The following is an 11,956-nucleotide window of genomic DNA, read 5'->3' on the forward strand; positions in this document are numbered from 1 at the left end:
AATTTGAGATGGAAAATCAATATCTATCACATGTGTCTGATAAAGGAAAAGAATATTTTATTTGGACTTTTGAAGATAAAGAAAAGAAATAATGAAAAAAATGTTGTGGGCTAAAATTGAAACATGAATTGGGCTTCCTGGCCCAGAAGAAAAGTGGACATGAAGTTTGGAGGTGAAACTAGAGGTGCAAAAACTGATTAACCATTAACCATTAATTGGTTAATATGCTAACCGAATTCTTTTGGCGGGAATTAACCGGTTAGACCGGGTTTTCAGATAAGGTAATTTGAGCGGTTAATCGGTTAATCATCGGAAAAAACTTGATTTTTAATAAAACAATAATAAAAAAATTGGTTAATCGGTTCGGTTAATAATTGGTTTTGAAATCAATAATATAACCCGGTTTCTAACTGACGGTTAGGATCAGTTAGTAACCGGTTATGAAATCTGGTACAAACCAGTTTCTGTGTGCGCCTCTACTGGCACATGTTCTTTTTAATTTTTGAAACGAGAGATGCTAGATAAACTACTACTTCTTCTTCTCATCCTCCTCCTCCTAAAATTTGCGTTATTTTATGATTTTTTTATTTATTTATGATTTTTTGAAGTGGTCTTTTTAATGGTCTAAAATTAAAGTCTTTTAAATTAAAAGGACCAATTTTGTCAATGTTAACTTTCTATTTAAGAAAAGACAAACACGCAATTGATCCTTAATAATTTAAAAGGTTATCACAATTAGTGTTTTATACCAATTCAAAACTTCTTGCAAAGGTATCCACAAAAGTATATGTTGTTGGGTTCATTCACCACTTATGCCCTAATAATAGGAACGCCTGTGTTCTTCAGTGGAGACCCAAATTCGATCCTTACTAGTATCACTTATGGTGTATTACGATAATGAAATATTTAAACTAGATCTTGTGTAAAGGTAGTTGATTTGAATCCAAAATCCATCCGAGTTCTCGTTCCACTGTGTGTTCCACAAGTGCATAACTGTCAATCGGCATTAAGTGGTATAGTTTCCTAGAGCAACTTTCAAACCAAAGCTAAAACAGAGTTGTTCTAAAAAAAATAAATAAATATAAATGTTGTTGGTTCATAATAATGAGGTTATATCCACGTGTCAGTAGGTAATTAGCCAAACCCAGATTATATTTATCTTGTTATATGTATTATTATTATTATTATTATTAATGGTGTTCGTATATACATACATACAATCTTCAACCACCTGATCAAAACACTTATTATTATTATTTCAATTGTGCTAACAAACCAAATCATGAGTGAACCAGACAACAATTACAACCAGCAGCAGACCCATCAAGATCAGCAGCATCATTACGGTACTTTTCAAGGTGTTAACACCTACCCATCGGCTCCTCCGGCGCCAGTCATCGGCTTTCCTCAGCCGGCGCCGCCTCCCGGATCCGCCGCCGGTGGTCATGACGTCAGCCATTACGTCCACGGTTATCAGGCCGCCGTTACAGGTATTATTATTATTGATATTGATTTTGAAGTAATCTGTTTTCAAGTAATCCGTTCTGACCCGAACCCATTTAATCATGAGCCGTTTCGACCCGAACCCAAAAACCCTTTTTAGCTGACCCGACCCCTGACCCGTTTTGACCCTAACCCATTTGATCATGACCCGTTTCGACCCGAACCCAAAAAACCCTTTTTTAGTTGACCCGACCCGTGACACGTTTTGACTCAAACCATTTGACTCTGACCCGTTTTGATCCGAACCCATTTGACCCTGACCCGATCCGAAACCAAAGAAACATTTTTTAGTTGACCCGACCCGTTTTGACCCAAACCCGTTTGATCCGAACCCATTTGATCCTGACCCGTTGGGACCCGAACCCAAAAAACCCTTTTTTTAGTTGACCCGACCCATGACCCGTTTTGACCCGACCATGACACATTTGCCGCTCCTAGACTACTTATGATGTTAATGCGGATGATTAGTTGATTAGAGTGCTAGCTTCAGGTTTATTATGTGGTCATTTTATTGATTGTGATTTTTGTTGTGTGTGGAAAACAAAATGTTGGATTTTATCTTCATGTAGGAGTTTGTTGCTTCGAATTGTTGTGAGGTTTATTCGATTGGCGTTTTCTTACTTCGAATTGATCAGTTTTGAATGCAGTACGTTTGATGACGTTAGGTTATGATGTTAATGTGGATGATTACTTGATTATAAATAGACTGTTAAATTAAAAGTGGCGGACTGTTTTTTTTTCTTATTTAGGGTTTATTATGCGGTTACGTGATTGATTGTTAAAAATTAGGGCAAAATGTTGGATTTTTAAGTACACAAAATACATAACAAAGAGCGACTTTCTCTTCATTTGAGTGACGTTTAAGTTAATCTTGTAGCATCCGGGGTCACGATGACAAGGACCTTGAGATCTAGCCCACAAGTCAACCTGCATTGAGCATCTTCAAGGATTGATTGATGCTCATTGTACAATCTTTCTTGGGGATGGTCACACACTCACGCATCACGTGGTTAACTACTCTTAAGGATCGTGTCACAGTGATTCTGTATACTATGAGATTTAACTTTAGTTGTCACTCACCACGCTTTTATACCGTAAAAAAGAGAGAAAATGGTTCTTTATTATATATTTTGTCTATGTGAAAAATCATTGAATTTACAAAAGATATGTGAAGGGATGCATTAAAGTTACACCAAAATACGAAACAATCATAAATAGGAATACTATATATTTCTAAAAGATTGCTTGTAATATTATCTTTGTATGATTGTATTACAAAATCATACTCCTTATTGTTGCTTTGAACAAGTTTTCAAATTTATGTTTTAGTAACTTAGTTTATGCTATGGTCGATAATGTTGCAGGTTATGCGATCGCTGAAGGAAGACCCGTACGAGAGAGGCGGTTTCCATGCTGCTGCGGTATTGGAATGGGCTGGTGCTTGTAAGTCTTTTATCTTTTATTAATTCAAAATATTATTTAATGTTTAATCATTTATTTAGCAAGTAATAAGGAAGATTTATGTACTAATTTGATCATGGCTTTCTCTATAAAAGGTTCATAATTGGTTTCTTCTTGGCTGCAATACCGTGGTATGTTGGAGCGTTTATTCTAATATGTGCACAATACGATTACCGTGAGAAACCTGGATACATTGCATGCCTCATTGCTGTAAGATATTCCCACTCGGGTATTCGTTTAATAACCAATAATATGTTAAAAACCTCGAGGACTTGGGCTGTAAACGAACTGAAAGAAGACTTGTTCATGTTCGTTTGTTTAGTATTAAACTTTTTCACGAACGGTCCATGAACGCTAACCGAATGGAAATTCTCGTTCGTGTTTTTTCGTTAGTAAATTGAACTTGTTCACTAACGGTTCATGAACGCAAACGAACATGTACTATGAACTTGTTCACTAACGGTTCACCTTAATTAAATATAAGCACTTGTGATAATAATAATAATTATCATAAACAAAGTCATCCGCCAATCGGCGATTTTATTCTGATATTGTTAATGAAGCACAAGTTAGATTTTTTATTGGTTAAAGCAAGTAAACAAACTGTTGACGAAACGACTGAACATAAACAATAATAAAATTATAAAATTTCAATGTTAGGTTTGTTATTACAAATAAAATACTATAAAAAAAATAAAACAAACATTTAACTAACAATCATAAACAAACGAACGTAAACGAATTACAAATAAAATATTATAAAAATATAAAACAAACCTTTTAACTAACAAACGACCGTAAATGTACTTAAGCGAACACAAATGAACGAACACAACCTCTGTTCATGTTCGTGTTCATTCATTTATTAAAAGAACAAACGTAAATGAACTTCCCACAGAGCGGTTCACGAACTGTTCACTGAACGTTTGATTCGTTTACAACCCTATCAAGAACTGCATAATACAGCGTGATTTTTGCATTGTAGGCTATTCTTGCAACAATTGCTGTGATTTTTGGAGTTACAAATGATGACTGGGATTGGGATTAAGACTTGCGGTCCATATAACTAAGAAGTGGATATATGAAATCAATTCGATCATGATATAAAGTTATTAACGATTACTCTTCGTTCAATCATGATAGAAACGATTAGAGTGTTTATAAACAAAAAACCTTCTTGAGGTTGTGGTTAATCATGTAATGATGTAATCTGCTCTACTACTATTGTATTGAATATCTTGTGTTATTCATGTATCTAATCCGCTCCACTTTAGTGTTGTTTATTGGCAATTCATTTTAAAGTTGCAGAAATTGTTCTGTTTCAGAAATCGTAAAAGTTGATGTTAGTTCGTAAAATGGAACGTCTGATTTGAGAAATGTTTCGGAACAAGTTTAACGAGAACTCTAGATAGATGGGTTTGAGTTTCGGGGACATGATGGAATTCACGGTTTCAAAGGCGTTAAGAAGGTTATCGATGATTATATTCTTCCAACAAGAAAATATTTGTGCTTGGAGGGTGTTGAATAATACACTATATGTATGTTATGTAATGAGTTTGACGAGACTAGTGATCATGTTTTCAGTACGTGCTTTGCTTCTTGGCATTCTGTCGGCAACATCTACGGTTTTGATTGAGGAACAACTTGTTTTTTGAGATGAACCGTTACAACAAACGTTTTTCAATGATCATATCTCTTGGATTGGGAGGTTTAAAAATCATTTACTACTATTTATTTTCTACGTAATGTTGTTCATGTCCTAACGCTTGCTAGGACATAACTAAATTTTTTACCCAGCGCAATGACGGCTGGCAAAATCCCAGTGATGAACTCAAGCATGTGTAAACCCTAAGCGTTATGACAATGAGTCAATGCGAACCTGTCGGTATCGGAAACACTTGTAGTAAAATTTAAGCGTTAAAAATTTCATTAAAGTAACATACTAAATTATTATATACAAAAAACAAATTATTTAAAACGAAGCTTGAGGCGGCAAATTAACAAAAATTCATTTGATTTTGATTTTGTGTCGTTACAGTACGGCAATGGCCCAAAAAAATTTTGTTGGAAGGTGTAGGTGTGGTTTTGTTAGTAAACTTATGCATTGGTATAACCTAAGCGTTGAGTCAACACAAATACAAACAATTTTGACCGGCTTCGTTGTAGCACGGAAACTAAAACAAAAAAATTGTTTGAATTGTTGACTAATATAACTATAAAAGGCTAGGTGTGGTGGGAAGGAGAAGGGGGCGACAACACCGCCCCTAGTGCAACAAATGGGCAATTTGTGGGGAGGATGCGCATGTCGCCCACTTCCTTCTTTGATTAACTATTATTTTATATGTATTTATATTAAGTTACAACACACTACACCCCTAAAACAAAAACCTAATACGCAAAACTCACTATTTTGTAGTCCATTCACTACGCATAGCCTAAGAAACATGTTTAATATGGTCAAAGTTGTTAATGAGTTACACATAATTATATTACAAAATCAATGAGTGTATGACTAAATTTTGAAGATAACAAGCATAATTGGTGAATGAATATATTTGAATAATGCCAGAATCATCAAAACATCACTTCATAATCACTCGACATACATTTTTTTACTCGGATAGGTCTTACCTATCACGGTCACAAATCCACATAAACTCACTGCATACTTAATATAAATTTGAGATCAACATCGGTAAAATAAGATACAAGACTTTCCGAAATTTAACTTTCAATACCAATACCGTTTCGGTACCAGACCAAATATTTAAATACCTATACCAAAAATTGGTGATTTTTAAGTTCGGTATTTTGAAAATACTACTTTTAATACCGGTACAGCACCAGCTCATACCTACCTAAACATAACATCAGTTATCCAAACCTCAAATTATTTAATAATCAAATTAACTGAAAAACATTGTTCAATTATTTTTTAAACCCCGTTAACAAATTAAACCAAATCAAATCATTCATATTTTCATATATATAGTATATCTCAATCGGATGTATTTAATGAGATTCATATTTTCACATTAAAAGCACCATTTCATGTACATATATCTCAATGTCATGTATTTTTACATTCATTTCATATATTAATAAAGTATGTACATGTAACTAAAAGGAAATTATTTAGCCTAAAATTATTTTTAAAAACCAAGACAAAAAATTAACACATCAAGCACTTAAGAAAAAAAAAAACAATAAAAACCATAAAAAAGTAACAGTGATAATATGTAGGATAATAGATATGAGGCAGTTCCCTGAATTAACACAACAAAAATTCAAGAACATGTGCAAACCCTTGAGGCTGCCCCCATAACATATAACCATTAATATAGGCCGGGTGAAATAGAGATCAAGTTTAAATAATAATAATAATAATAATAATAATATTATTATTATTAACAAGATCCCTTTGGATCGGCCATATTTTGTAACAACAAACGTTACACTTATTTAAAAATTAATGTAAGCCCTTGATCTGAGCAAAAGCAAGTGAGTGTATTACTTCTACGACAGAGACTAAGGGATGGTTGGTTTATTATATGCCGGCAACGGAACACTGGCGGCATGGAGTGTTGTCCCCTGGTTCTCTCAAAAGGCACATTGAGTTTGAGGAACATGTGGTGTTTGGTTTTACAGGATAAGTGTTTGTTTTGTTTTGAAACCCTAAGAAAGGCCCATGTTTGATTTGTTGGTTGTTTTTATTTTAATTGGGCTGAAATATCAGTTTGTGGGCTTTTTGGTTAATTTTAATTTTAATTGGAAGCTGGGGAGAAATTATTTGTCAATTATTACGTAAAATAAAAGTTTTATTTATAATAATTGTACCATACTTTATAAATTTATTGCTCCAAGTCTTACGCCCCTTAACCAATTGAGCTACACGGTGGAGACATACTTTATAAATTTGTGACAAGGTTAGGTTGATTATTGTGTGTGTGTTTTTTTTAAATCAATCGGCTTAATCAAGATTTTTACAACCATGTTCAGACGATCCCCCCCCCCACACACACATACTTAATAATTTTAAATGTGGTGCCTGGATGTTTGTAGTTGTGGAAGAAAATGAAGGGTTTTTGTTTTTTCAAAGGTTTGTTGTTGTGGATGCTTTAATAAGGTATGTACATGGGTGCAACGTAGCACAGTCCAAATGCTCTTCAGTTTTATTTCTCTCTCTCTCTCTCTCTCTCTCTCTCTTTATAAATACGTCTTTAAAGAAACTATAATATGCAAATTAATTCAATATGATGGAATGATTCAAACACAAAATCATGAGACATGTTATGTTACGCTAAACAAGTCGAACCCTTTCAATCTCAAGATGCATATGCCAGCCCGTAACATAATCGATAAATCAAGCTGATTCTAACTCTTTTAAGAGTTTAAGATATTGAGATGGCCTATATTCCATAAAAAATTATTTTTATCGAAATAAAATGCAAATGGGGCAACAAGCTGCGTCGCTAGACCTTTTTGGATAGCAAAAAGTAACTCTTTTAAAAATTACGTTCATAGATCTTTAAGTCATATATAACATTACTATTTGGACTCGGTTTTGTGCATAATATAATGTATCCAGAACATGTTGATGGTTTTAACTTAAGATATAGATGAGGGTTTGCTTAAGGTGTCACGTAACAAGAAGCTAAAAAACATATTTTAAAGCTTAAAATTTCATTTAATATAATCTTATTGAATTTATGACTACATATGTTGATCAAAGCAAATTAAATCTTCTATAACTTCTCCCATGTCATTTGTGCATATACTGGCAGCCTTCATAACCTGCCAAAAAGTTGCAAATATTATTATTTCAGCATCTAACTATCAAAAAATTGTACACAAATAATAAGTTGATAGACAATAGATCACTCACTAGGGTCAGTGACTGTAAGGAGAGCAGAACGTGTAAAATCACAGTTCCAAAAGTTTCTTCCTTTGGACTGATAATACAAGTTCATCGCAACGGAGGCGTGATTGATTAGAGTATCGGGCGAATAACAAGCTCCGCCTTCTTGAAGGACACCACAATCCACTTCTGAGCATGCGTACTTGATATTTTCTATTAGAGCCTCGTCGCTGGATGATGGTTTAGCCACGCACCAAGTTTTCTGCGAACGCATAAGAGAGAATGATTATGTTTGGTGTTATGCAAATGTTGAAGCTTTGGCCATCTATATTTGGATTTAAAAAGTGGTTAAATTATGCATCAAGAATATTGTTCTTTTTTGGTTAGTTTTATGGAAAATCATGGTTTTGTGATAATGATTTAGTCACACATGTGACATGATGACAAACAAAATTTTCCCATTAAAAACAATGGTTAGTTTTGGTTTTATACAAATCTTGAAGCTTTGACTATATATATTAACAAAACAGTCATAAGGCATCAAGATAGTTTCTTTTTTCCTTTTTTTTTTTTGGTGATGGTATTATTTTAAATCTTGATTTTATGATGATGTTTTAGTCACACATGACACACCAAGTTTTCTGCAAATCCATTAAAAAATTATTTATTTTAGTTTTCTGTAAATCTTGAAGCTTTGGCCATATATATTAACAAAACAGTCAAAATGCATCAAGACAGTTTTTTTTTTTGGGTGTTAGTATTATTATAAATCTTGATTTTATGATGATGGTTTTAGCCACCCACCAAGTTTTTGCAAACCCATAAGAAAAATTAAAAAAAAAAAAAAAACTTATTTTTAGTTTTATGCATAATCTTGAGGCTTTAGCTATCTATATTTGGATTAAAAAACAGTCAAAAAGCACCAAAATTATTCTTTTCTTCTTTTGTTGTTGTTGTTGTTGTTATTATTATTATTATATGAGAAATCTTGAATTTATGAACCTCTGCATGAACTGATCTCAAAGTCTCAACTGCATAAAGAAAGAAAAATATGTTAAAATTCAAGCAGTAATCAATAAAAATGTTAAATTCAAGAAAACTTGAGATGGGCTTTTAAACTGCATGGATGAACATGTAAGATTGTCATTTGTAAGGTATGCATTGTGATGCAGGGGCAAAAAGGTAAATTACCTGAAAAGAATGACAGCAGGAGGATGAAAACTGAAGCAGTGAGTTTCACAGCCATTGATGATTTTTTGATTTTGTGTGTGGGAAAGCAATTAAACAAAGGTGGTATTTAATGGAAGTCTTGAGCATTTTATGAAAAAAAAAAAATTTTAAGTAAAAATGTTTACAATTTTCAATTAATGGGATTAGAGCTCAATTTGGCATATTCAATCTTTCCAAATGCATGAAAACTGGTACTTTGTGTAGGATTTAAGCTTGTTAACCATTTTTATATAATGTTTACTTTTTGAAAAAGACAACCTTTTTTTAGGTAATCTAACTAGGGCCGGCCCAACAGTATACCAAACCTAAGCTAGGGTTTTGGGCCCCCAAATATTTAAGCCCCCATTTTATAAAGAGCTATATACATAACATATATAATTTTTATTTAGCTATTATAAGCAAACAACTGTTTTATCGTGGTGGTAGGCTGTCTTCGCTTTTTCTTTTTGAACCAAGGTTCAGAGCCCTTTATCTCTCAACAAAATTAATAATTTTTTAGAGCCCTAAAAAATAGAACAATTAAAACCCAAAATGCATACATATAAAAATCATCTCTATAGTATTTGACATGCATCTTTTCTACTTTTATTAGTCTGTTTGGTAGGCTTCTTTTTTTTTCAGTAATCTTAAATGAATTATGTATTAATTCAATGATTAAGTATATATTGTAAAAAAATTGAATAATAATTTAAGCATATACAGTAGTTTCTAATTAGATCAAAACTTGTTTCAAGTTCATATGGTTAATATTCAACATTATCTTATCTAGCTTATTTTTTCTCGAAATTAAAATGATATATGTGTATCATAATTATAAACGTCAATGTTAAAAAAGACCAATTTGTGTGTTGTTTTCCACATGATGTTTTTCAGTATTCTGCAATCAAGTTGCATCATGACGTGTTTCAACATATTTAAATTATCGTTGGTTTTCTTTTAAAGGAAAAATAATCATGTACTAGGTTATATTATAAAATAGAGTATCTAAAGAGAACTGAAACTATTTTAGTTAAAAAATTAGCCTATTCATTTAATTGATTGTGAATTGGGATGATTTTTTTTTTTGAAAAGTACAACTCTAAATTTCTTAGAAAAGGTCCCCGATTTTTTACTTGCTTTAGGCCACCAAAATCGTTGGACCGGCCCTGAGTCTAACATTGCTGCTGCTAAGTGCTAACCAATAAGATCAGATAAGATTAATACAAGATAAATTTGAATCTAAAAACTCAGCTAGAACGGTCTAAACGGGAAGTATCAATATAGTGGGATGCCAAATGCCAAGGAAAATTGAGTTGAGATTCACAATGGTGTTGGATTTCATGTATTTGTGATGTACTTTAGATCATGTGACCTTGAAACAAGTACTTGATGTCATGTGACTTCTAAATCCATCATATAAATCTTATTATTTTGAAATATAAAAATTCATGTGAAAACACATATATTCATTAACATCTTGCTTAGATAAATTAATACTTAAATGAGAAGTTAAGTAAAAATAGTGTTGATCCATTATATACCAATTTAGTTATCTTTCTTTACGTACCATAAACAATTAATTAAATATAATGTTAATTTCTGATTACTTTCATTGGTTTAGTATTTACTTTTTTTGGGATTTGATGACTCCTTATGGTTGTTACTTGTTAATAATGTGATTTCAGGTTGTTATTATTATTATTATGCTCCAAATTGATAACGTGATTCCTTCACATTATGAATAATCTTTGAACCTTTACAAATTCAAACTATTCTAGCAAAGAAAGTAAATATTTTAGATCCTAAAAAATTTCATGCATTATTTATTAAATAATGAAATGTGTCACTAGTTCCCTTGTATTTTGTTGCTTCTAAAATTCGGATTTTAATTAACAAAGCAGTATAAATATATAATCACAATAAACAATCTAATTTAATTAATGGAAAATAAAAAGATCTAATCACAATGAACTATATTAAACCATAAAATTTAGAAAATGTGTTATAAAATCACAATAATGGTCACGGAAATGTTTGAATTGAACCCTTAGAGACCAGTCATGAGCCATGATATAGATATTGATTAAATTCTAATTGAAAATCTTTTGAAACCAGTCATGCATGGTGCGGGCCAGCCGTCGACGGGCATAGGTGGTATATGAATATTAATTTTCTTTCAATTTGCATGCTATTCCGGAACATTTTGTGCCATGTAGAGGCGTTGTCTTTTCAAAATGACACGCTCCCTAGCGGGTTCACATAGCCTGTGGATCCACACAAAGAGTGCATGTTTATTTGGCGGGAGTTGAAAACTTATTTTAGTTTGAAACCGTTAACTTTTAGTTTATTTTGGAAATTTCCTTTAAATTAAAAACTTTAACTTAGAGACCATGGTTATGTTGAAAAGCAAATTGGTTCTATAGTTGTTAGATATGAGACTTTAGTGTTACGTATTTACGATTTACTTTTACTTGTGAATTCAACATATCAATCAATCAAACATACCCAGTATTTCACACAAATAGTCTAAACTGATGTATGGTCTGGGAAGAGTGGGATATAGGCAAACCTTACATCTATCTATCAGGATGGAGAGGTTAATCCGGCGAAACCCCCAACTCGAGAGCAAATAGATAAACAAATAAAATAAAATTATACAACATAAAATAAAAGAATAGCAGTAGATAATAAACTAAAACAATATGATATTAGTACGTTTCAAGCAACATTTCATTATAGATAGACTAACACAAAACTAAGGTAAAAGTTACAACAACAAATATAGAGGCCATAACAAGAAATAGCCCTCCTCCTGAATGTCGTTAACCTTAATTTTACGTCTCCATAAACTCCTATCCTTAACCATGTCCTCAGAGAGGTGCAAGTCTAGCAAATCACGCCTAATCCTCTCATCCCAAGTCATCT

At 32.5% G+C, this 11,956-nt stretch overlaps 1 protein-coding gene across 1 annotated transcript; it reads left to right on the forward strand.

Annotated features, from left to right (window-relative positions):
* Window positions 1–1,261: 1,261 nt before the first annotated feature.
* LOC143634334 (large ribosomal subunit protein eL20z-like) lies at window positions 1,262–4,170 on the forward strand. The gene is made up of 4 exons (XM_077102450.1): window positions 1,262–1,490; window positions 2,868–2,946; window positions 3,060–3,174; window positions 3,950–4,170. Exons 1-4 carry the CDS (start codon window positions 1,283–1,285, stop codon window positions 4,010–4,012), a joined length of 465 nt encoding a protein of 154 aa, XP_076958565.1. The 5' UTR covers window positions 1,262–1,282; the 3' UTR covers window positions 4,013–4,170.
* Window positions 4,171–11,956: the final 7,786 nt, after the last annotated feature.

Source organism: Bidens hawaiensis, unplaced genomic scaffold (assembly GCF_021521415.1).
Source record: "Bidens hawaiensis isolate Kalapana, Puna unplaced genomic scaffold, B.hawaiensis_p1.1 tig00007048_1, whole genome shotgun sequence".
In the NCBI taxonomy this organism is placed as follows: Eukaryota; Viridiplantae; Streptophyta; class Magnoliopsida; order Asterales; family Asteraceae; genus Bidens; species Bidens hawaiensis.